This window comes from Macaca nemestrina, chromosome 11, assembly GCF_043159975.1.
Source record: "Macaca nemestrina isolate mMacNem1 chromosome 11, mMacNem.hap1, whole genome shotgun sequence".
In the NCBI taxonomy this organism is placed as follows: domain Eukaryota; kingdom Metazoa; phylum Chordata; class Mammalia; order Primates; family Cercopithecidae; genus Macaca; species Macaca nemestrina.
The window spans coordinates 58188568-58215606 of NC_092135.1; the positions used below are offsets into that span (position 1 = coordinate 58188568).

The 27039-nt window shown below is 39.5% G+C and overlaps 1 protein-coding gene across 10 annotated transcripts in view; it reads right to left on the reverse strand.

Moving 5' to 3' along the window:
- LOC105493171 (RNA binding motif single stranded interacting protein 1) overlaps nucleotides 1-27039 on the reverse strand; it is a 217694-nt gene that overhangs the window by 131165 nt on the left and 59490 nt on the right. Inside the window, exon 1 of one of the 10 annotated variants that reach the window (XM_011760637.3) lies at nucleotides 13676-14097. The exons of 4 other annotated variants lie outside the window; for them this stretch is intronic. In XM_011760637.3, coding sequence (XP_011758939.1) covers nucleotides 13676-14023 — 348 coding nt within the window. In that variant the 5' untranslated portion in view covers nucleotides 14024-14097. Of the gene's footprint in view, nucleotides 1-4980; nucleotides 5272-13675; nucleotides 14098-27039 lie in introns of those variants that run through there. 5 more of the 10 variants (XM_011760636.3, XM_011760639.3, XM_011760638.3 and 2 more) reach the window with 5 other exon arrangements.

The following is a 27039-nucleotide window of genomic DNA, read 5'->3' on the forward strand; positions in this document are numbered from 1 at the left end:
TTAACTCAGTGTCTAGTATGTTATCTGTGAAAGTATTTATAAAACAAACAAAAAACACTAATACATTCAAAAGCTACAATTCTCACATCTGAAATCTGGACACTCTGTGGGCCACATGTCTTTGGGAGGCCACGTAAAGAGAAGTGTAGTGAGGCCACAGCTGTTCTTGACAGGCTTTCCTTCTTTCTCCTAGTAGCAAACACAGCCCTTGACTCCAGGGACCTAGCTTTCACCAAGTAGGCCACTTAATGTCACTGCCTCAAAACTCCAGACCTTCTCTATATGGATGCTATGAAGATTAAGTATGACTGAGGTTTATACATCCTTAAAATATTTATTTACTGGCTGAGTACTTTATAAATATATTCTCAGAAACCTGGATCAGATAGACTCTTACCCTCCCGACCAAGAAAGGTCTCAAAAATAAAAGTACTACTAATATATGGTAAGCCCAGTTGACAGTAATCTCTGAAAATAAGGAAAAGCAAAACACTAGAAATATGTTCAAAACCTGAAGTGAACTATGGGCCATGTAGTGAGATGCCAAAATGGGACATTTCTACTAGGGACCCCTAGTAGAAAAAGTGGACAATCATGATGAATTGTACAGTTTTCAAATGGTTATGTATGGGCAGATTTTAAAACATCATCATCATGACTCATAGATCCTACCTGATCACAAATACATAGAGATAACATAACATAAAAATGGGCCAAGACTTTTCTTATACATACCAATTTACCTTTCTGCTACTCTCCCCTAAACCTCCAATCTCTGTAGCTTGAAAACGTTTACTTTAAAACAACAACAACAAATTGGGACTGTTTCAGGCAGTGTTCATTTAAATATCTTCTGTGCACAAGTTTAATCTTCAAACTTTAACAAAACCCAATCTACTAAACACAAATTGCTGTGAACAGAAACTGCCTGAAGAGGATTAATCAACAGCTTTGTATGTCATCCTCTAAACAAGGCCAAACACTGAATCACTGTTGAATTCCTCACGTGCAGCTACACCCAGTTAATCTTGAAGAAGGCAGTAAACTATGTAAATCTGCTTAAACTGGGAAGATAAGTACTTCCCTCATCAAAAGTTAGCAACATTTAACAAGTACAACTATTGGAGGACAAGATCATTTGTAAAGAAAAAGAAATACACACACAGACATAAACATACACATACACACAGCCAGGAGAATTTTGCATTCACTCCCCTACCTCCAAAACCCTACTGGAAACCACTAGGACAACATACTATTCAGCAAAAAAGGCCTTCCTACATGCCACAATGTGCAGAAACCAAAGTATGGCTGGATTGTAACTTAACTACCTCAAGAAAGCAGTTCCAAAATGAAAGGAAGTAAGGAAACAGGAAGAGGAGTAGCTAATAAAAGAATTCAAGAAACAACACAAAGGAAAAATGAAAATACCAATTTTCTATATCTAAAAGTCTTTGAGTATAAATCACTTCTTTTGTTTTAAAACACACAAATATTTTCACAACTACAAAAGTCCTGATAAATGGTTTCATTTTGGTTTTGGGGTGCTCTTTTCATATAATCAGATTGGATTTGCTTAATGAACACCATATACTTCAAAGTCACAGTCAACAGTAATAGAACGTACACATTTGTCCACTGACACTTGAACCAATCATCTTTATCTAGATACTGCCTACTGGGTTATCACTCCATTCAAAAGCTTCTCACTTTGACCTGAGCTGAGCAGGTGTATTTCTAATGTGCTCACAGGCCTGTGAGGCAGGAAAATCCTGTTGATCCCAGATGATGCCAGAGATCAGTACTCCCTGATGCCCTGGCTACACTACGTGGGGGCAGGTGAGGGATGAGTACCAACCACCTCTGCTTTAACTGAAACTAGCTCACTCCTACACAGTCGGCCCTCCGTATAAAGAGGTTCTGCATCCGCCTACTGTGGATTAAAAATATTTCTGGGAAAAACAATAAAAATAGCAATAAAACAATTGGAAAATAATACAGTATAACAATTATTTACATAGCATCTACATTGTATCAGGTATTATAAGTAATCTAGAGATTAAAAAATACGAGACGATGTACATAGGTTATATACAAATACTATGCAATTTTATATCAGGAACTTGAGCCATCCTGGAACCAATCTCCCTCGGATGCTGAGAGATGACTGTGTATGTAAAATGTAAAAAGCTTTAAGAGTTGTACAATCATTCAGTACAGCCATATTTTTATATCAATGCTGCTTCCAAACATCACAAACTTACCATCTGTATCATCCATTTACTTCATCATTCACCTCCTAGCTCACAAGTTCTCCCTCCCCAAAAAGGTGGGAGGAATCCCTAAACTGGTCTTCTGAGATTAGAAGGGTGATGGGCAATGATGCAGATAAACTCTCTATGGGTTTCTATTGAGGTGTACATGTAGGCAGGCAGCTGTAGTGTGGTGGTTTGAAGGGAGTAATTGTCAGGGTTCAAATTCTGGCTCTGCACTTTGAGTTGTACAGACTTTGGGCAATTTGCTTAAATCTATGCCTCAGTGTTCTTAATTGTAAAATGGATATACTAATATTGCCTGCCTCATAGGACTTTCAAGATGACTAAATGAGTTAATCTGCCAAAAACATTCTGAACAGCAATCAGCAGGTAGTGAAGTACTCAATGAAAGTTAGCTATTACTATTATGTATGTATAATGCAAGTGTGATTCCGAACCATTACAGTGTTTTTTCCAAAGGTGACTGTAAAGTATTCCTTACATTCCATTTTTCTTTTTTTCTTCGGGCAAATTATCTGAGATCAGCTCTAACAGTTGATTATGTATTTCTAGACTAAAATCAAACTGCATCACATACCTAAAATTTGCCAATTCTTTCATCAAAATGAACAAACTAATATGAACTGCAAGGTTGAAGCTTAACATCACAAAATCTTATAAAAAGCATTAATTAGACTTCCCATTTAGCCTAAGCCAGGATGAGATCACAAAGTCACTCATGGTAACCAGGTCCCCGCGCTGGAAGTGTGCTTTCCCAGTGAATGGCTAAATACTAACAAAAGAAACCTTTGACTCAAATACCACTGGTACCCGGGGTCTTGTGTCTGTATAATGCCTACACATTCATTTCTTTCTTTGCCTATAGAAAAAAAGAAAGTCTGTTTGTTTTTCTGATTCAGTCAGCCCTTTTAGTCTTTGAATCTAAGGAGAGCCCTGTGAAAAGAAGAGCATCTTATCAGCATGCTCCAGACCAGCAGGCTACCCTCCTTCACACACAAAACCTCCAGCCCCTCACAGCCAAAGGCCTCGCCCTCAGAGCCATTTCCCCATTTCAGAGCTAACACCCCGCCGGGTTTTGACAACAAATAAATGAATACACAAGGCCCTAACATAATTAGCCATCTTTTCAGGTAGAGTGAGGTGGGTGGGGGACGAGGGGTTGCAAGGGGAATGTTTATTGTAAATTGGTCGCATTTATGAAGTTGACGTAAGTGTACTGGATCCGAGAGCATTTCTTTTAAATGAAGCCACATGAAATGACTTCGAGATGCCTGCTTCGGAATCTTAACTATCTTAGCATATCCTTCAGCGGAGTCACAAATGCAGATTTTATTTATTTAATTAAAGGAAAGAACTTCTTAACCCAGGTAAAAGTTCCATGGACTTCCACATCAAGGGCACACAGACCACGGTGTGTGTACTGCCTCTTTAAAGGAAAGTTAACATAGAAAAGAACCAAAGACCAGAAGGCAGAAAACATTTCTTTTTGACACTGCCAAAATACTTGCAAATATACTTATGCTAGGACACACACACACACACAAAGAATGACTCTGACAACAAGACCTAAACATAATCAATAATCCTTTAAACACCTAAAGGGAAGCCACCAGGCATCACTGTCATCGCTCGTGATCTTGAGAGAGCCACGGTCTGCATGGAAGGCTACAGTTCGCTTGTATCCTTACTGGGATAATAACTTAATTGATTTGTCTCAGTGGCTAAGGATGTAGACAAGAGATTTATTATGGAGGAAAAATATCTGCAATCCTGTTTTTGTTTTCTCAACAAGCATCTTGCCACTGACCTCTAAATCAGTTTAACCTTTTCTAAACAGACCTGCACATTTTTTAGATAATTTAAAGCTAGGTTTTGTTATTGCTGCTGCTGAAAGGCTCTGTGAGATGTATCACAACATGGCTTCAGTAACCTTCTTTTAAAAACAAAGATGAAAAATAAAACAAAAGGCCTCAACTATAAGCTCCCAGCTCCATTCCTTTTCCCGGCAGGGGATTGTGATCTAACCACTGAAGTGGCTTTGGAGTTCAATCTGTTAAAAAATGGATGAAACGGTATTAAAATAGGAAAGAGCATGTGTATGACTCAGGCATATCCAAGTATCTTCTGCAACTAGGATGTCACAGGATTTCCCTGTGCTACTGAAAACCTTGAGAAAGTGACAGTAGAAGTTCCTGTTTCTTTTTTTTTTTTTTCTTTAAATGAGGGGGGCGCGCGCGAACAAACACACAGACACACACAGACACACACAGACACACACACACACACAGACACACGTCTTCCGGGTTTCCTACGAATCAGACAGGTTCTCTGAGGTTCCAAGCGAAGACTGCACACCAGCGAGACGACTTATTACCGTACTCCGCTACACACAAAGGTTTCGGGAAAAACCCAAACTTGTTGCAGAGCTGGGTGAAGCCCCTGGCCCGGCGCGCTTCTGCCCTCGCCGCCTCTCCGCCCCTGCCCCTTCCTCCACTTCCCAACCTGCCCGGCCCGGGCGGCGGCGGGGGAGAGGGCATCTCCCCTGCTCAGGTCGCCGACCGAGCCGTCCCCGCGGGCCGCCTTCCTGGGAAACAAGGTCACCGCCCAGCCGGTCCCTCCGAGGAGGCGCGGAGCCCCCGGGCGCGGCCGCCTTTGTAACGCGGGGCTCGCCGGCCTCGGCGCGGCATCCCGGCCGCCGCCTCACCTGCTTGCGATAGGGCGTCCTGCAGTTGCTGCTGCCCCCGGGGTTGCCACTGCTGCTGGGGAAGATCATCGCTGCGGGCGGCGGGTGCGGGCGCCGGCGCGGGGCAGCCTCGCCGCGAGGGGGAAGGCGCAAGGAGGGGGCCGGCCGGGCCCGGGGCCGCGGCAGCTCTGGGAACTCCCTCTCGCCGCGCGGCGGCGGCCGGCGGGGGCTGCAGCTCCGCGCTGACTTCCCCTCCGCCCTCGACCTCCGCACTCGCCTAAAAGTGCGGCGCGGCGGCGGGCGAGACTCGAGCAGCTGGGGCAGCCGCCGCCCTGCGTGCCATGGACGGGTGTTCGCGCGCGGAGCTGGCGGCGTCGCCGACTCTCCCGGCGGCAGCGGAGGAGCAGCGCCGCCGCGTCCCCACCTACCGCGGCCTCAACCACCGCCCTGAGAGCGCGCCGGCCGGGGGCGGGGAGGCGGCCGCGCACCGCCTCGCGCCGCGCCCAGGCCCACCCGCGCCTCCCCGCCCGCCCGCTGGGCGCGGCGCCCGCCGCCCCACCGCCCGCCCGGCCCCCGCGCTCTCCCTCCCAGGTTCGGGGCCGGAGCCGGGGCCGGGCGGCCCGGGGAGCCGCCGGCGCCCCCGCTCTGGTGCAATGGTTGGGTCTGGCTCCCCGCATGCCTCACATTCCTCGGAGTAGCCAACCCCCCTCCTCTGTTCTTTTTCCCCCTCGGTTCTTTCCTAAGCACCAGCGGCACCTTTGCACCCCGGCTGGAAGCCCCTTTTAAGGGCGTCGCTTCGGGGACCACTCTGGCACCTGGGTCTTCCCTGTCGTCTTCACCTTCAAACTAAGCCCCCTCGCCACTCTTCAAGTAAAGGTGCGGACAATTACCCCTACTTCAACGAACACACGACCCTCCCTTCAAACCTCTGCACGTCTCCATCCCCCGATTCACACGCTAAAATTTTAGCAAAGGAAACAGTTCTCCACTCCCCAGCCCCTCACCCAAATACGATCAGTAAAGTTTTGTTTTATTCCTAAGCCAGAGTATACCAGCTTTCCTTCAAGATGATAATATCAAGGAACGAAAATCATTTAAGGTCATCGGTTTGGTAAACCTTTCTCCCTGAAAACTGGAAGTGTAATCCTTCCTTATGTTAATTATTAGATGCGACACGAATGTGTTCTCTTCGAAGGACACAGAAACTCGGCAAAAAAAGAGACAAAGGGAGGAGGGACTTCCCTTTGTTTCCCGATGTAAATGACCTAAGGCTGCTCAAGCTGTCCCTTTTCTCGACCACCTTTCCGTGGACATATGAAGCCCCGAACCTGTGCAGTGCAGAAGGCCTCCACGGCAGCCCGGACTGGCAGAGCCTGCGGTCTCTGGATAAGCCACTGGGACGGGCTTGCCATCCTTCAAATTGGCCTGTTCCACGGTGACTTTTACCGAATACTATCGCCGCAGTAAATATTACAGAGTTCTTCCTTGGTTTCTGGTCTCTTAATACCTTCCTGGAAAGGCTCATCTGCCATGATAATGAAAAATCCTAACTTGTCTAAAAAGTGAAGGCGTATGCCTTCTGGCTTCCCTAAGGAAAACAGTGTCCCCTGTGGAAATGAAGTCTTCTGGCAAAGCTGTGGCCATTCAAAGGCTTTTCTAGCTGCGAGGAACTGGAAAAAATATTCATCCTAGATACCCTGCTGGTGACTTAGTGAACCCCTTCCATACTCAGGCTCTTCCAACGTTCCGCAGCCAGATAACTGGAAAGCCTCACCTATTAAAAATAACCGTATAAAACACACATGTAGTTCCGAATTCTTTTCATTAAAAAAAAAAGCAAAGTAACTTATTCCGGGCACAGTACTAGGTGCACAATGGACGAGTAAGAACTTGCCAGACAAAATTCACGTAAAAATCTGTCCTTTAAAGTGATTAAATATCAAACACAGTATAATGAGCATTCATTGAAAGTTGGTGTATCTGCTGGAACTATTTTCTGCTAGACAACTGTTTTGACTGCCCTTTTGCTGTCTCCTCTCACTAGGATGCTTTACTGCAAGTTATCAAGCACGAGTATAAAATAGAAGACGCTCATCAGAATGTTCCAAGTCATAGGTGCCTTTCTCTGAGAACTTACTGCTCAACACCCCAGCAGCTCAGACCTGTCATCTGTGCATCTATGGAAAAAATTCCCTGTACGACCTCAGTTGTCAAGAGTGGTCTCTTAGGAAACCACAATGTAAACCACAAAAGAACAGCACCGATTAATTTTTCTATGGCTGTACTCTAAGGTCATGATACTTTGGACGCTGTGCAGTCCAGAATGCTAAAATTTGATTGGATACACTCTGCAATAGTTTTATGGGGATAAGAAAAGTTTTTAAGTGATGATGAAATTTAAAGTAGAAAACTAAAAGAATTCTAATACTAAATACTAAGATATACTAACAATACTAAAAGAATATTAAAAAGACTTTAAGGCTAGAGAAGGATATCTAAAAGCCAACAAAATGTATGTTCTGTAATGGTGAATGACATGAAAGGACAGAATATAAGGCATATAGGTTTAAAAAAACAATACCCACCGGGGTTCAAAAGTTCCAAACTTAAGTAGGTGCTGTGTTCTTAAGTAAGTAAAGCATTACAAAGAGATAAGATAATCTACCCTCAACAAAATATAAAATGTAATGAAGTCACTCAAACACAAAGAATGCAACGTAAGGAAAAAAATGTAACTATGAGACCCTGTATATAACATACACACTCAATTATTGATTATTCACAAGTGCTTAGTCGTAAGAGTGATTACAGGGACAGATCTCGGTGAGGTTCATCTGAAAACGTTCCTCAGCCTTTGAAACAAATACGTTCTAACACAGAGAAAGTAAGAAAACAGTCCAGAGAGACCCAAGTTATCATGGTAAAAACAGGGCTTTGGAAGAACCTGTCCTAGAGATGTTCATCCTCTTTTTTTTTTTGAGACAAAGTCTCGCTCAGTCACCAGGCTGGAGTGCAGTGGCGCGATCTCGGCTCAATGCAACCTCTGCCTCTCGAGTTCAAGCGATTCTCCTGCCTCAGCCTCCCGAGTAGCTGGGCCTACAGGCATGCGCCACCACACCCGGCTAATTTTTGTATTTTTAGTAGAGACCGTGTTTTACCATGTTAGCCAGGATGGTCTCGATCTCTTGACCTCGTGATCTGCCTCCCACCTCGGCCTCCCAAAGTGCCGGGATTACAGGCCTGAGCCACCGCACCTGGCTGATGCTCGTCTTCTTTCAAGGGAAACAGACTTTGCTGCCTGGGCTGTCCTATGTCTTCCTCCCTCACCTCACTCAGCTGATAGGTAAAGAAGCTGTGGGAATCTGATCCAAGGGCAAGCCACAGGCCTGTGACCTATGACCGGGCTGGGACTAAAAAAAATGAGCAGGACCAATCCAATTCTCACCCTTGGGGATTTGATTCAGAAAACTCCAATGGCTGAACCAGTTACTAAGGGGGCAGAAACTGCAAGAGTGCCAGGGGTAGAGCAGAGGCCACAACAAGCCAAAACCATATGCAAGCCAAGGTTATGAGGAAGCAGAAACTATGAGTAAACAGGAAGCTTACTGGCAGCGGGCAGAGAGTACGGCATGCCAGGAGTGGGTGAGCACTTGGCGGTGAAATGATGGAGGGGGCTGTAGTCCCTAGAGCTGCTTTGGCTCTTAAGACTTACAACAGCCCCTCCACTTGTGTACTTAAAACACTCTTCCTTCTTCAGAGAGCTTAAAGGAATCTGGACTTTGCAATCCAAGGAACAGAATTAAAGCAGAACCAAGCAGATCTGGGTCCATATTTCAGCTTCCCACTTGTGCTCTGGGCAAGTTTGCTAACCTCTCCGAGTGCCAGACTCCTCACAAAATTGTCTTAAGTACAGTACATGGACAAAGTGTCAAACTCAATAAATGGCAGTTGTTGTTATTGTTTTTCCAGGTTTTATCATGGTGGTGTGTAGATTTAAATGGCTGCACTGTGCAAATAACTGATGCTGAACATCAAAGAACAGGAGCAAGGGTAAAGCAAGAATTAATGACAAGCGAATTTAGGCAAGGGGAGGTCATTTTTTAAAAAAACTGTTAAATGGCTGAATGAATATGCTTTCTAAGGTTCTGTATGCTGCAGATTTAACTTTAAAAGGAAAACGAAAGTCTAGAAAAAGGTCTTTTTCAAGAACCTAGGTGCACTGAAGTTTTTCTTCATCTGTTTTTGTCCAGTTTCCTTCAAAGAAGTTATGTGTTGGAGAAGAGCCATTTTTGAATGAATAGGAAGACTGTGAGCAGTATCAGAGATCACTCTCATAAGCCAGGAGGTATATTCCAACTAGGATAATAAGGATGGAGCCACCAGTACATGCAGAAGCCTGCAATCTGAAATAGGAGATGACACACATAGGTAATAATGCCTTCTGCCACTTAAAAGAGCTCATATGCCTGAAATTTGAGAATTAAATTTGAAACACATTTGTCCCAAAGCAACAATTTTAAAATGAAATTTTCATTTTTAAGCTTTTCACGTCTCATTTAACTTTCACAACAACCTTTGAGGTTGGAAGGGTTAAAAGCCTCAATGTACAGATGAAAGAAATAAAGTTAAGGCTGGATGACCTATCCACAAAGCTAGTAAGCAAGTAGCAAACTAGGGTTAAAATCTAGACCTGGCTAGGGTTAAAAGATTTACTAAGTCGCCGGGCGCGGTGGCTCAAGCCTGTAATCCCAGCACTTTGGGAGGCCGAGACGGGCGGATCACGAGGTCGGGAGATCGAGACCATCCTGGCTAACATGGTGAAACCCCGTCTCTACTAAAAAATACAAAAAACTAGTCGGGCGAGGTGGCGGGCGCCTGTAGTCCCAGCTACTCGGGAGGCTGAGGCAGGAGAATGGCGTAAACCCGGGAGGCGGAGCTTGCAGTGAGCTGAGATCCGGCCACTGCACTCCAGCCTGGGCGGCAGAGCGGGACTCCGTCTCAAAAAAAAAAAAAAAAAAAAAAAAAAAAAAAAAAAGATTTACTAAGACTTGTGCTCTCTAAAACTCTGTAATGCTCCATCTCAAAAAAAAGGCCTTATAGATAATGCTTCAATTCCTAGGTGAGTACTTGTAAACCATAGAGCACCCGAATTGCTTGCTGTACACTAATAATGCAAGGCATTAAGTGATAAGTGCCAGGCAAGTGTTCCAGACAATCGTGTGCTATGGGAGTCCACAGCAGGGAGAGATCAATACAGAATATAACATGGGCGTGGGAAGCTGAACTGTATAAATGTTTTGTTTGAGGGATACTCAGAAAGAAGCATTGTGCAGATGATCAGAAAAACAGAACTACAGATAGAAGGCTGGAATGAGAGAGAATGCAGACTTGAGGCAATCACTGCTGAAATCATTGCTAATTGATGAACTTCCTAAAAGGGGCAGGTGAGGAGTCCTAGAGGACCCGACACCCTAATACACATATTACTGAGCCCCATATAAAAGAGTAAGCTTTGAATGAAATTACTACAAAGAAAGTATGGTGGCGAAGCTAAGCTTTGAAAGAAGGGGAAAAAAATGGGGGCAGAGAAGATGTCCAATGAGATAAGAATAGAAGACCTCTATCAAGAAAAGAACTGACCTACAGCAGGTTCTATCCCTCTATTGCTGCTGAACCATTTCAAGCACCCATTTTTATTTGGGTTAAATTGAATGGTGAAAGGAATTAAGAGGAAAAATTCATTCAACACTATATCAGACTGCAACCGTTAATGCATAAAATATAACCACACAGTATAGGTTAGTATACGCAGTTCACACCAAAAAAACTATTTCCATTTGAGAGTCTATGTATAAGAGCTCACAAAGCCTCTGGCTCCCAGCAAAACAGAAGAAAAAACAAAATGAAAAAATATGGGGTCAGCAGAGTCTTCAAATTTCTGTTCTTTTCTGGTACAAAATAGAGTTGATAAAGTACCCTATTTCTAAAGTAGCAGCAACATTTTCTATTATTTACTATTTTGCTTTTTAAAAAATCTGCAATTCTTATTCCAGACTTAAAAGCTCCCTAGACATGTATAAAAGTACATGTGTATAAAGCTGAAACCACTGTAATAAAATAAAACTATAGCTATAATCCTAGAAGGTATAGAGAACAATATAAACATAGCCATATTCTGATGAGCGCTACCAGAAGCCATAGTCTGATTATTCTGTCCTGGTTAACAAAACGGAATACATGAGTTTTGTCCCACTGCTGCTTCCCTGCATGTAGTATTAAATAATAATAGCTGTCATTTATTAACTACTATATTCCAGGCACTTTCTAAGCACATTGCACACACACCCCAGGACAGAAGAATGACTATCCCATTTTACCAAAGAGAAAACTGAGTAACTTGCCCAAGGTCACAGATCCAACACATAGTAGAGTTGGGGTTTGATCTTGGGTCTCTTTGACTCCAGAGTCCCCTGTCTCCAATAATATTAATAATGGTTATTATTACCATTAGTTATGGGTCAAGTCCAAACCCCACAGAGAAAAACTTACATGGTATTAAGAGCCACAGCGTGGGCATCAGAGCACCTGACCCTGAATCTTAACCATTTACCATCTGTGTGACATTGGGCAAGGCACTTATCCCTTCTAGGAGCCTCCATTTGCTCAGTTGTAAAAGCATATGGGTTTACATTGAATTTCCAGTCCACTGAATATAAATGCAAACTTTCCAATATTTGAATATATTGTGAATAGTACAGGTAGATATGCAGACCCAACCTAGCATCTAAATCTCATTTCACTGATGGTTGCTAAGGTGCAACTCCTCTCTTTAAACCAGTTTTTTTTTTTTTTTTCTGGAATCATTGGTGGGACAGAGTTGGGAGAGAAGCAGAAAAATTTATCTTCTGGGATATTGTAGGATAGCTGAGATGGTGGTTAGGTGAAAGTTATTTGCAGAATCCTGAAGTGGAACCAAGTTTTATTTTCCCTCAAAAAAGGGTGAGAGACCATATTAGATATTAGCTATGTTATGTGATTCATAGATGCTTGTTTTAAGTCAACTAAAATCCTAATCACCATTTACAACATCTCTCTATGAAGAAACATCCTCCAAATTTGAAACAAATAACTTACAAACATTTTGGGATCTAATCTGTTCATAAAATAGTTATTGCTCTACTCTTGCATGATAGTTAATAAAAATTCAAAGCTGACAGCAATTTTTGGTATAAGGGTTATCTATTAGTTTCTGTCCCTAAGTTTTTATATTAAAAAAAAAATGATTTAGTTAGCTAGCCCAACTAACCTGGGAGGTTGAGGCTGCAGTGAGCTGAGATCGCACCACTGCACTCCAGCCTGGGAGACAGAGCAAGACCCTGTCTAAACAAAACAAAACAAAACAAAACAAAACAAAATCTGTAAAAACAGGTACATGGGAGTCATATCCTTTTCAAAAATACAACATCTGAATAAAAGGCTATTTAAATGAAAAATTCAAGATTTTGCTTTTGTTTAAACAACAGTGATTTTGTAGCTATAGATCAAATTCCATAGCAAAATAAGTAAACTGCTTGGGGTACCAAGACAAAGAGAAGGTCCATTTTTTATATATTGTGAATGGCTGTTTTCCTAAATTGACTGGACAATGTCTCAATTTTCTATACTCTGATTGTGAAAATCTGGTATGGAGCTGTTATTCTCCATGCCTATTGTAAGCCTATAAAAATGTAAGTGCTTATTTTCAGAATATTTCGAGATAATTCAATGAATTTTCCATGAATTATAGTAAAACTCATAAATTATGACTAGTAAAACTCATAAATTTACCTAGAAAGATACTACTAGGTAATCTCTGAAATTACAGTAGTAGAGCTGGAGTTTGATCTGGGGTCTCTCTGACTCCAAAGAGATGGAAGTAACATAATAACCTATGTATGTTAGCAAACTGTGGGGTAAAAGACAAGAGATGAGGTGAGGAAGGAGGGAACAGTGTGCTGGGAAAATTTCTAATCACATCCACCTCTTGCTATAGGACCTGGGAAGAGATAGAAAGTACTTAGGAAATTAAAAAAAAAAAAAATTGTGGAAAACTGGAGCCAAAATCTTTACATCATGAGAAACAAAATTAATTTGAACCTGGAATGACCATGTCCTTCACATGAGTAAAAATCCAACTTTAACAGCAAACTGTACCAGGGAAAACAAAACCCTCATGTAAGCTAAGAATGGCAAAAGGTTATTTAATAAGAAATTCCTAATTATCTGTAGGGAGACAGTGCATAACCAATGTCTATCCAAAACCTAGGATGGATAGCACAAGTAAGGTTTTAAACCATTCAAAACACAGAAGGAAAGAAACAGTAAGTTTCCTTTCTCTTCAGTTGCTAAAATTACCATTAATTTAGGTCTATTTCACTTGAAGAGGAGGATGCTAGAATAATTAATGACGTCCTTTATGTAAATGAGAATGTTGAAAAGCCTTTCATTCTCCACTGAATTATAAAGGTTCAAACAAGAAGATATAGAATTACAAATGAATTTCTATTCAGTTGAATATGTATGAAGGCAAAGTTTCCAACATCAGGATATATAGTTAAGAGTACTGAAACAGGATATTTAAAGAGCTTATAAAAATTCCTCACCCCAAGTGTCTTTAAGAATGACTAGTTCTGGGTTATCTAGTATGTTTAACACATGGGGTGAACTGATGACAGACCTGTGGCAAATTGATACTCCCCAAGCGAAGAGAAGGCAAATGAGGAAATTCCGATGTTGCCATGACAATGTGACTGATCATGACATCAGCGATTCCTAATTCCAAACTGTAAAGAACACTCCCAGAACGCTGACAACATATTAGATACTCCCAGAACCACCCTTCCTTCACTTCCCAATCTAATGTCTGATCTAGTGCCAAATACAATGTTTCAAACAAGGCATTATTATTAAGTGTTAAAATCTGGTTAGATCCTTTTAAACTTAAGAAAGTGCCAGAAAAAGTAGATAACTTCTGCAGACATTTCCATTTTTCGGGGTTATTTACATTTTTCACATGTATAGACATAATGAATTCATAAAAATGTTACAATGTATAAAATGCTTCATTATGCATTATCTCATTAAAGTCTAGGGGAAGGAGGCAGGGCAGGTATTATTACCACCTGCTCCCGCCCCGCCACCACTGCCCACCTTTTTTTGAACAGGTAGATACCCTCAGGTTGGTCAGGCAACTTGCCCTCTGACATGAAGCCCTAGAAATATAGAATTTCAGAGGTGGAAAGAATTATTAAGGGCCAGTCCTTGTAATTGCTATACAGTAATCATTCAATAAATCTTTCAGCAATTGAATGAATGCTACTGTCTCTCCCTGGACACCTTGGCCAATAATAAATTCATTCCATCTATTCATATTCAGCCATATCTACTAGAAAACTTTGTTAAACAGCCTTGAAATCTGAAACCATCCATCATAGGTCTACCACAGGACTAGAATTGGTGTCTTCTATAGATTGTATAGTGCTTTTTCTCTGTATTCTGTACTGGTCAACTTATAAAAGTGCGAGCTAAGTTATCTTTTCTTGAGCTTTAAGAATATTATAAGATTGCTTAGACAGTCTGTAAATCTCTAACAATTTAACTTAACCTAGTGTCCTGCACATAGTATGTTTTGTTGCAGGCATGAATGGATGAGGTAAAAGTTTTCTTGCGTGCGCACACACATACACACACACACAGAGCACAGAAATATTTTTCACCTTCTTTTCAAAACCATGAATATCTGAGTTAAAAAGAGTTGAATGTAAAAAATGTAGTGATGTAGTGATCAAATAAGAAAGAATATGCTTTATAAACTACATAGTGAATTTGCATCCTAATCTTTAGGTTACTTAAGATCATAGAGACTGTAAATAAATGTTGCATTTTGCAACTGTATGTGACTTACTTATTCAAGAAATGAGATTCTATGATCAAATAGTTTCTCTTGACTTCAACCATTAATTGTCAGAATAAATCTTCTCACTTTATTTTGTGGGTAAAAGAGAAGTATCACAGTCATCTCTCTGCAATCAGTGTCCTACAAATACTCAGATATAAACTGTAGGTCATGCAATCTAAGATGCCACTGATTGTGAGCTGCCTGAAAATTACTGAGATGTTAATTGACATTTGAAAAAAGTGGACTACAGTAATTAAAAGACACCATAACTTACAACCTGCATTTCAACTGCAGAGATGCTGAAATGTAAAAAATGTAGGAGTCTTAGTATCTATAAAGTATGGCATACAAGAACATGAATACACAGCATGCAAATGCACATCCATGTCCTTTTAATTCATAACCTTGGCTTTAGAAATTATTTGTCAAACACTCATTTTTACCCTTCCTAAGAAGAACACAGAGCTAATAAGTTTTTACAAGTAAATGACTCATATGCTCAGTTTTTTCAAGGAGATCTGACAGTGCGTCTTACAAGTAGTGGGCACAGTCTGCACGCATCAGAATGAGAAACTTTACCCTAATCTCACAAAGACATCCATCATAAAGGAACAAGCTGAGCTGTCTGCTTCCCTCCTCAGCTCTCTCTCTCCACAATCACGTCATTCTACTTAAAGTGTTTTTACATGTACAGTGCATTTATATAATAAGAAAGATGAAAGGGAGATGAACCTAAATCTATAGATATTTATCAGACTTCACCACTGTACAGTTCTTGCTGTTACTGCTTTAAACTGTCAGTTGCAAACATAACTTGAGAACATGAATCCTGGACTGTTACTTCTTTGGCCAGTTTTAGTCAAACGCGTGCATATACACACACACACATACACTCCAAAGATCAGCCATCAGTACTGTTCTGGCACATGACAAGCCTCACAAATTTCCACCCTTTTGCAGTACCTGGAGTGCCAGTTCTCAATCTTCCTGGGGCTTCAGATTGGAAAAGTAATTTTTACATAGATCAGGTAAATCAGATAAAAAGACATATATCTGAAATGATTATCACAGTCCTTAAAATTAATATGAAATTACAAAGTGAATCAAAAGCAATAACTTAACAGTTAAGGTGACCCAGTTATAGGAAAAGATGTAAATGATTCACATTTGGAACAACAACTATTAGGATCTGATACTTCATATCTGTTCAGGAACTAACTAGTTCCTTGCATTTCTTCTTCTTCCATATGCAGCATTCCTTTTAGTCACTTAATTGCTGGTGTGATGATAAAACCAACATGAAAAACTGAAACAAATTGGCCAATTTATGTATTGACTACAGGTTGATTAACCTGAGGCTTGGGGATTATCTATTAATTTCATTTATCTGTAATGTTCCCCTTGTTATGAAAGAAAATTATAACTGATCTCACGTTGAAAGTCATCTAATAAGAATTATTAACATACCAAACCACTGATATACCGAAGCCTCTAACACAGCGCTTGGCACATATTAAGTGTTTGAATAGTGGTTCATGAATGTTGGAATGAATGAATAAGCAATATATTAAAAATGTATCCAAGTCCTATTCAAAAAGATGTTATTATTCTATAAAGTTAAAACAAGCTTATGACTTTGAAATACTTAAGAAATACTTAAGTAGGTTTGGAAATGATTCACTGTTATCTTGGGTGAGATAATTAACCATGGTTAATTCGGTGATAAATTTTACATTCTAATTTACTAGCCAAACTTCCTCTATATTAAAGAATATCATGTTAAGTTCTGTCATTTGTAATTTCTTGATTGATTTGAAAATATATTCTATTTTCGGGGGGTTCTTTTAAGAAGTCTTAGAATTCACTTAAGCTATTTGCTATGAACATTATTAAATATATCAGGCTAAAAAATATTGCAAATCACTATAGGAACTGTTTTCCCCTCTTTCTATGCCCGTCTGGCCCTTTATTTTAAAAATGAATCATAATTTAAGTTTTTAGTGACTGACAGATTTTTAAAGTAGGTGTATAAACTCTTTAAAAAAATTAATTTGTTTTAGTCCCATGTCTACTCCTAGGTGTATAAACTCTTGTAGTTCAAAATCATATCATTTGTTTCATTCTATCATTTAACATTTAAAAGGTTATATCAGTAAATAAGAATGGACAAAGTGCTGATAATTGCTGAAGTTTTTCTTTCCACCTTATTGTGTGTTTGAAAATGTCTGCAATTCAAGTATTTTTAGTGGATGTCAGTGTACTAAAAGACTTGTGAGGTTGATTCAGAGGATCTCAGACAACCAAGGTAAACTGGTTCTTGGTGCCACAGCACCTAGGAAGTGACTACATAGCCAGTTATAAGTTTTCTTTTAAATAACTACTTTATCTGCCCATTTTACCTTTTTCTTATGAATCTCTCCTAAAAAAGGAAATGGGGAAACAAAAACATTTAAAAAGTTGAGATATGAGACTACAGTCTGGGTAGTACGAAGGTTATAGTAAACCCATTGAGAAATGCCGCAAATCTGAGTGATGAAACAGATAGGAGACTGCTAATTTCTACAGTTGACAGTGAAAATACATGATTTTTAAATTAGTAGCTTAGCTGTAATTCAAACTGACTCTCTTCTCTTTCTCCATATCTTTTATGGAGTTTTCTCGAGCTTGAACTGCTGGAACTCTTCTGTTTTTCCCTCTGACTGGTCCTTATTTACTCCAAGTTGTTGTGTACCCTGTTTCCAAAATAATTTTTTTCTGGCCTCTTTGGCTGTATCACTCTACTTCCTAAAACTCCCACATCAAATGCAAATTTCTGAACAGCACTTGTAAAGCTCTCCACTTTCTAACTCCCTTGTCCCTTTACCTCTATTTCCAGCTACTATTTGTGTCTTGGCTGCCCATGAACTCACTCTTCTCTGGCTCTGAGCTTTGCCAGGAAACAGCCTCTGTTTTTCCATCAGCCAAACCACACTCATCCCTCCGTTTACTCTGTTGAAATCATGGCTTATGGTCTACCCCCTCTGAGTTTTTCCTACTCTCATCTATTTTCCAAGACCTCTTGCTACATTTTCTAAGGACGGTATTAAATGCCTAAATTAGGCCACCTCAGTGTCTTTACATTATAAACTCCTCTATTGAAGATATAATCACGGCCAAGATTTACCACGTACTCCCCATATGTACTCTATTGAAATGCAGCCTGCAAGAGTCAGCAAGTACCCATTGACCTGGCTTCATTGTCAATGAGTAGTTCTCGGCCTCCTTTTCAGTCCAGCTCACCTGAGGATTATCATATATTCCCCTCAGTCACCATGGCTCACTTCTACATGATTCTGAGCCAGAAATTATGAGGACACGTGCTCCCAACTTTACTGAAAATTATTGTTACAAAGAATGAACCAGAACATGGTCACAGGAACACAGAAAAGATAAGCATTAACCTCAGTACCCCCTACAACTTTCTGTGCTATAAAAGAAAGTTTTGCTGTCAGATACCTAAAAATTATAGCCTCTTGAGCTAAGAAGATTTGGAAATGATTCACTGTTATCTCGGGTGAGCATTTATTTATTAAAACCCAAGATGGTACCACGACGTATTTTAGAATGACTAAAGCAATCAAGAATTACTTTCCCCGGATGGCACCACTTCTGTTGAAACTCCAGTGGTTGACTCTTCTGTCTTCCCCACACCGAGAGGCACCTGTCTCTTCCTTTTCCTCTTCAAGGTAAAGCAGGACAGCCCTTGAGATTCACTCTAACTCATTCTATCTGCTGTCATTTATAGTACTGAGCAGCAGACAAGGAATGGGCTTTCAAGAAGAACTACTGTGTCCAAAAGACAGTTCTACTATCTGTTAGCCACCTTCACCTAAATCTACTGTTCATTTGTAAAAAGCAAAAAGACAACAATATCTTCCTCACGGAGTTTTTGCAGGAAACAAAGCAGACACTTCAGTTTGTTAAATGACAAAGACATTTATTATCATTTATTTACCTTCTTCTAATGCCCACCTTTTTCAGATAAATGTAGCATATAGCTAAGCACTCTTCCTGGGTGATGTCATTTCATCTAAACCTAAGCCTTGAGTTTAGCGGGCCGTGAGTAAGCCTGACAGTTCCACTTCAAGAAAATCTACACATCCACTTTCTTTCATTGACATCACTGTGTATCATCAAGTTTGTAATTCCGATTCTTCCATCTAGTCTGTACTCTTGTTCACAAAAATTATAGCATTAGACATTTTAATTGTGCCAGACATTGTTTTAAGTATTTTACAGCCATTATTTCATCAATCCCCACACCACACTATTATTCTCATTTTCAGATGTGGAAATGTAAGTTTCTCCCTCATTCTCTTTACTCTCGCATCCTCTGCTCTGTGAGGTCACCATCACCACCAGCACCCACCCCCAACAACTGCCCCCACCCCACCACGTTTAATTTACTTAACAAACCTAAACTCCCAGTCAGCGAACTCAAGTTTGTTATTTCTAGTGCCTGGTATTCATAGCCTTTTCATCCTGTCTTTAAAATAAGCATTTTTCACCAGATTTTTCTATTCTTCTCCTGAGTTACTCACAACCTCCCAGGTAAATCATACTATGCTCAAAACTCAATTTTAGTTACGCCTTTACTGCTGTATAGCACCCATTTTACTCATTTGCAAGTGGCTCCCTACCCCATCCCAAACAGAATTCCAAACCTTTTAGTTTTTTTCTCAAATTCCTAATCCTACCCCTACAATGATACGGTAGAGATCATTCATTATTTACATGAAATTCTCTCGGTTATCTCTCAAATACACATCTACACTTTTGCATGTCTTCTTGGCATTCTTCTCTATCCTAGCTAGATAGCTTCTCTGTGTTCAAGATTTAGGTTTCCATTTGCATCCTTGAGTTCTGAACTTCTCTATAACATACCCTCACTTGACTTTCCCCAGCCCAACTTCTATACCAGTTTGATTGCTTGCTTTTCTTTTTCTTTTCTTTCTTTCAATTTTTCTTGGCAACTTAATACATTTTTTACTATAAAAGTAATACATTAATATATTTTCCTTTTAAAAATGTGAACAGCAGATGCAATGGCATTTTTCCAGTAAACTAACTTGCTCAAGTCTTCTCTATTCTAAAAAAAAAAAAAAGGTAGGCAGGGAGGGAAATGATTCCCTTGCTTCTTATGCTACTTTATTCCTTCTCTCTTTCTCTGCTGGAGTTCTTGAAAGACTGTCCGTCAGTGGACGTTTGCACTTCATTGCCCATTGCAAATACAGACCACTCTAACTTGGCTTCTGACTCCCACTTGTCCCCACACAACATGATGTAGTTTTGTGATAGCGCCAGCCACTCACCTTCATGTAATTCCAAGTTGTCTACTCTATTGGCGTCCTCCTTTACCCTCTTTTTTGCTCTGCTCTAGGTTCTTTTCCACATATGATCTCACCCACGACTAACACTTCAGTATCACCAGTGAACGAAAGAATACCACAGCCAGAGCTCCAATCTTGGCTCTTCTCTTGGGATCTAGACCCCGGTTCAAATTTCCTTGAGGTCCTGTGTCCCCCGGGTGGCCTTCACTCCTCTCTCTGATGTCACCACTGAAATAGGTGTGCCACCCACTAAGGCCGTTTGTTTGTACTTTGGTTCTATCTATCAGTCCATTTCACTGGAGGGCAAACTCATCCAGAGCAACCGGTCTACCTCAATGTCTTGTACAATGTTGCAACTCTAGAAACAAAAGTAATTTAAAATTTATTGACTTGGAAGTTCAAGAAAAAAAGTGCCATTTTTCTTTTCTTTCTTTCTTTTTTTTTTTTTTTTTTTTTTTGAGACAGAGTGTCCCTCTGTCACCCAGGATGGAGTGCAGTGGCGCAATCTCGGCTCACTGTAACCTCCGCCACTTGGGTTCAAGCGATTCTCCTGCCTCAGCCTCCCGAGTAGCTGGGATTATAGGCACCCACCACCATGCCCTGGCTACTTTTTGTATTTTTAGCAGAGACAGGTTTCACCATGTTGGCCAGGCTGATCTCAAACTCCTGACCTCAAATGATCCACCCATCTCAGCCTCCCAAAGTGCTGGGATTATAGGTATGAGCCACCACACCCGGCCAAGAATCATTTCATAAAATTAAGAATTTCAGCCAGAGGTGAGAGATTGGGGGAAAAAAGAAAAAGAAAAAAAGAAAGACGTCTCATACTCATTAGCATCCTTATTGTCTGTTTTGTCTGGTTTTCACTCAGAAAGCCTTTAGAATCTGAGAAGTACATTTTCTCTTATGAGTGAAAATGCTCTCAAATGCATTTGGGACTGCTGGTCATTTCCAAAGTGCTGGGGAATGAAGCCCCATTAACTGGCCACTTCTGGATATTCATGCTATAACCGGGAAGCTGAGCAACTGAATTTTAAACCGCTATTTGGGTTCTTCTTCAACCCAACATTCAGTTAAAAACTTTATATGATTAAAAAAATACATATTTGGGTCTGCTTATGTTTACTGTTTATTCACTCACAAATGACTATATGAATAGCAGAAATTAGGAAAGATTTTACAGAATGTTTATAACCTTTCATATTAAAAAAAAATAAAAGGAAGCAAAGGGATGAAGAATTGAGAACTCTTTCCTGGTATTTATTTTTGTACCCTGGGCAACTGAAAGCTAGGGGTAAAAATGAGCAGCAATAGGAAGGTGAGAGATTCAAAAATCAAACATTTTTTTAAAAAAAGATTGCCTTAAAAATAATCAGGAATTGATCATCTATTCACAGGTAAATTATTAAGATTAAGATCTGAAGGATTAAAAAAAATAGTCTTCAGACCGTTATTAGACCTTAATTTCGACTCCTAAATGGAATATGTTCAATAAAAAATGACTGCTTCCCCTCTTGGAGTCTGAAGTTAAATTATCATCTCCATTCCTGCCAGTGTGGCTGCTTAAATGGGGCAGTGTGAAGTGAGAGCATTTAAACGCACTACTATTCTTTATAGGGTAGTCCAGACTCTCAAGTTTAACTGTATACACTTGTTCAGTGCCTCTGTAAATAAATAATTTCTTACTACTATTACAGTGAATCCTTTTTAACCTAAAGAGAGATGACTAGGTTAAATTTTTCAAAATAACATTTGTCTTCCAGCTGCCTTTTAATTAATTGATATCTTCTTAGCTCCTTTAAAGGCTAACTAAAAGAAAACACAAAACGCTTACTTTTTATAATTCCCTAACAATGTTCCTCATCTATTTATTCAGTCAGTGTTTAGCAGGAGCCTAAAACCGCTGGGTACTGTGCATAGAGAAGGAGGCCATATACAAGGTAGCTGAGGGGCCATGAGTAAGCAATGCCGGGAGGAAGGAGAAGCAAAGAGGCAGAGAAATCATCACTTGGAAAGTGAATCACAGGACAGTGAGACCCAGAGAGTAGAATGATAGTAGACAGTAAGAAGCAAAGCAGCCGGACTCTAACCCAGCTAAACAAAGAGCAACTAAGTGGCAGAAATGGCAGAAGTTCAAGAGGAAAAATTCAAAACTCCTGCTCTTGAATGGAAAACTGTCATCCAACTGGTCTCCAAAGGCCCACCTAGGAAGCTGCTTTCTCGGGTTCTGTTGAGATCGGGTTTCATAACTGAGATTCTTATTCCCTTCTATATTCTTAGAACAATTCCACCTCATTGCTTAACACAAACAGTAATGGGTCTCTATTACTGTGCTTGCAACCAGAATTATCCTGCTAAACAAATACTAATAAAATTGTGCAAGAAACTGCTTCTTGTAAGTTAGTACTTAGCAATAGCAAGTCCACTTAAGAAGGAAATAATTTAATGTCAGGCAGCACCACCTGCTCATTTAAGGCAAGTTATTAAATTATTTCAATTTCTTTCAAAATGCTTATATTAAGAAAAATTTGCAATCCTTGCACTTCCATGATTGGCAGGCACCACATTCGTTCTACCATCCCAATTAAAGTGTTGCTTGGTGTCGAAACAAAAGAAAGGGAGAAAGAGAGAGAGAAGAGAGAAGGGAGGAAAGGAGGGAGGGAGGGAGGGAGGGAAGAAAGAAAGAAGGAAGGAAGGAAGGAAGGAAGGAAGGAAGGAAGGAAGGAAGGAAGGAAGGAAGGAAGGAAGGAAGGAAGGAAGGAAGGAAGGGAAAGAAAGAAAAGAGAAAGGAAGGAAGGAAAAGAAAAGAGAAAAGGAAGAGAGGGAGGGAGAGAGGAAGAGAAAGAAAGATAAAGAAAGAAAAGAAAGAAAGAGAAAGAAAGAAAGAGAAAGAAAGAGAAAGAAAGAAAGAAAAAGAAGAAAGGGAAGAAAGGGAAGAAGGGGAGGGGAGGGGAGGGAAGGGAAGGAAAGGGAAGGGGTCTTCTCATACACAATCTAAGCTGTCTCTAATTTTTTCCCCTCAACAAACACATAAAAATTAGATTATTCTTTATCAAATTTAAAATGTTTTTAATGTTTATATTTCAGTGTCTCTGAAAGAAACTATCATGTGACATATATGAGTTAATTGTATTTGTTGCTAATTCTTATAAAAGTGGAAATAGATGTTGTTAAAGTAAGTTTTAGAGATTCCATTTTAGTTTCAAGTGTATACCTTTTAAGTCAAAGGAGGTACTTTGTTTGCTATTAGAAGCCAACAGATTTTTGACAAGATGGTCTTAAGGACTGTGTTATATTTAGGAATGAGCGCTTCCTCTCCAGATCGGTGCCGCCACCTCATTCCGGGTGACTTCTAAACAACCGAGGGTCACAGTGGCCTCTCTTTAATTAGTATCTCACTGCTGGAGGGAGGGGAGCATGTCAGGGGGAAAAGAATGTAAGAAGACATTATAAACAAAGGTCTTCAAGGCAACTTAGTGGTTTGGTCAAGGAATTGAAAAAAGCCTACCTCCTTTTTTGTTACCAAAGTAAGGCCAGAAACGGTTTTCATTCCTACAAATTGAGATGGTTGGAATTTTTTTGTATGTTCGTTAATTCTGCCTTAACGTGTTAGACTTTATATCAATTTGACAGCCTATGACTGAAAACTCCACATTCACTGTTTAGATGACAAAAGAATGATCCATAAAGAAAACGGATGATTGAGTGAATACTTTTCCATCTAAGGGATGATTCCATTAAGGTTTTAGCAATATCCAAATTACTGTAATACGACATTTTCCTTCTTTAAAATAAAGAAGTACAATATTTAGGAAAGTAGAGGTCAATAATAACTAAGAGATTTTTTAAAATCCATAATTAATAGCTAAAACTGTACCTCCCATATATATACCTACAACTAATTTTATGAGGCCAGGAACAAAATTTTATTTAAATTGAGCTCACTGCAATAAATACATGACAGAATAGGTAAAGAGAACTGAGTCAAAAATAAATTTTACCTGAAAATCAAGAATGACACAATTAAAAAAAATTTTTAAAGCCTAAATATATAAACATATATGTTTATATATTTTTTATATATATATATAAACATATATGTTTATATATTTTATATGTATCTATATTTATTTCTACCTGATGGTATATATTAATACATAGAGATAGAGATTTCATATAGATCTAATTCCACAAGGGAATTACATTTTTTAAATGCCAAAGAGTAAAATTGTTGAAAACTAAGACAGTTACGTGTATGAGTAAGGAACACATTTAGAATATTAATTCTTCAGTTAAAAACACTGACACTGATTAATGGTTTCTGTTGGGTATTATTTATAAGAAATCATCTCAGCAGGGTGCCTGTGTCCAGTTTCATAATCACATAGTACACTCACCCTACAGGATTATGTTCTAGGCAAGTTCGAATGTTAAGTTGAATTTCATTCTCTTCAGGAAGTGACTTTTACTCAAGATTGAATACAGCTGTTAGCACAGATCACTGTTCCAAAAACATTTCTATGAGAGCTGGAAGAAAACACCATTTTAAGAAACGCAAATTCACTTTCATTATTTTAAATCTGTGCAAGCAAAGCTGGAAGGGAATCTCTGGTCTCTGTTTGTTAGTTAAATTAGGTTCTTATAAATATTCAAGAGAAAACATGCAGGATGGCTAGGAGATGGCTGTAAGACTTTCAATGTACTTCTGGAGCCTACATATTTTAATCACCAGTTTGTTTATAACAAATATAGTGGCTTGGTTTTTGTTTCAAAAATCAAAGTTATACTCAATTTCTCCTTAAATTTCACTGTCTAATACAACTTGGTTTTCTCTCTTTATATTCACAGAAATGTAGCCTGGCAAAAAACATGGGGTGGCCTCAGCAGAGGAAATGCTGCCAGCTGAAAACACCGGATGTAATCGAGACCACAAGAGACACAGACTTAGTTATAAATGTCGAACTAAAAAGAGGTATTGGAAAGAAACAAAGTCTAACTTTTTATTGGCTGGATTAATTATTGTAGTGAAATCTTACTATTTCATAGTTTAGTCCCCAAAAAAAACAAAATATCTGGGAATTATTTTTATAATCCTAGGTTCCACTTTCCAGAGCGTTAAGAAGAAGAAGAAGAAAAAAAAAAAACCCTATGGATTCTTACCATCCCTGGCCATTTTCCTACCACTGTAGGCAGGAGAACAGAGGTTCTGGGTGTCAACCTACTAGACAGTACACGATAGGTTGGATCAGCTTCCATAAATAGTTGGGAAAAGAGCATTTTTAAAGAATGTCTTTTAGCATCAAATAAATGTCCTTTTACTATATAAAGAACCAGAATAAATTTGTCTATTGATGGACCCATAACAGAGTAAGTTAATTAGTATTATTAATTCTGTTTGGCAATGGGGTGGGGATAAGAAAACTTAGCTTACGAAGTCTGTAATAGCTGTTTTTCTATTCCCACCCTTTGACATTGTGCTTCCGTTTGTATGGAGTAATGGTGATAACTATGTTCCTTCCCTATTGGCCATGAAAATCCAAATTTGAACTTAGGAAAAAGCATAACACTTTGGGATCCCTATGATCCCCCCACCCCTCGCCAGTTTGGTTATTAGTGTTTTCCAAGCTGCACGTTTAAACAGTTACCTATTGCTCTCTATGTAAAGATTTTTTCAATTAAATACATTTGTCTGTTCAAAAAATAATTCTTCAGGCAAAAATTTAAAATTTAATTTACTTTTTAGTCAGGGAAAATGATATTTTAATTGTCAAAATATAATACTTTTTATTTAAGACCTTGACTAAAGGGGCAGTTAGCAGTTTTTGCACTTTAAAGTTAACAGGAAGTCTCCTTTCTTCCTTTTTTGTTTTTCATGTAATATGATCAATGTTTCTTAGAAAGGTTAACATTTCTCATAAGAGATTAAAGGACCTACCATAACTCACACAGGAGAAAGTGGGTATCTTCTGATGGTAAGAACAGGTCATTTTTGAGACTATGTTGTGTTATACATGTCAGCCATCTTATTAAGTAAGCTCTTTGAAAAAATAAAAGAAAATCTTTTGCCACTAGAGGGAGTTCAAAATTCCCTTTGTAGCAGTAAACATGTAAAGTGAATTTAACTTCTGAAACAATAGAAACTATGATTGTAGTATACTTTTGAAAAAATTAAACAATAAGACTAAATCAAGAATTAGGTTTTTAGGGGATATATCTTTTCCTTCAGTTAGAATAGCTATGGTGAATATATGCCATGGCTATTATGCACAGCACACATATATTAAAGGTAACTTCTTAATTTTAATATCTGGAAGCAGTACAATGAATAAGCGTTCTTATTCATTGGGATTGGAATCTTTCACTCTTTCAAGCTGTATTTAATAATAACTGTGGTAGACAGTTCCAAAAATACCTGCCACAATCCCTCCTGCTCTGCACGTGCTTTCTCAATGTGATTCTCTCCTCCAAAGTCCAGGACTGGAACCTGTTTCACCTCCCCTTGACTATGGGATGGCCCTGTGCGACTGGACCAGAGGAATGCAGAAGTATGGCTGAGTGACTTCCAGATCTGGGCCTGAAGAGGCTTTCAGCCAATCACTCTGTAAAGAAATCTGGGCGAATCTGCCTTCCAGTTAGAACCCACATGGAAAGAGAGGCTGTAATGAAAGAGAAGCTACACAGAGGAAAATGGAGGCACTCCAGCCAACAGCCAGACAACTGTGAGGCATGTGAATGAGGCCATCTTGGACATTCTGTCCCCAGCTGAGCTCCCAA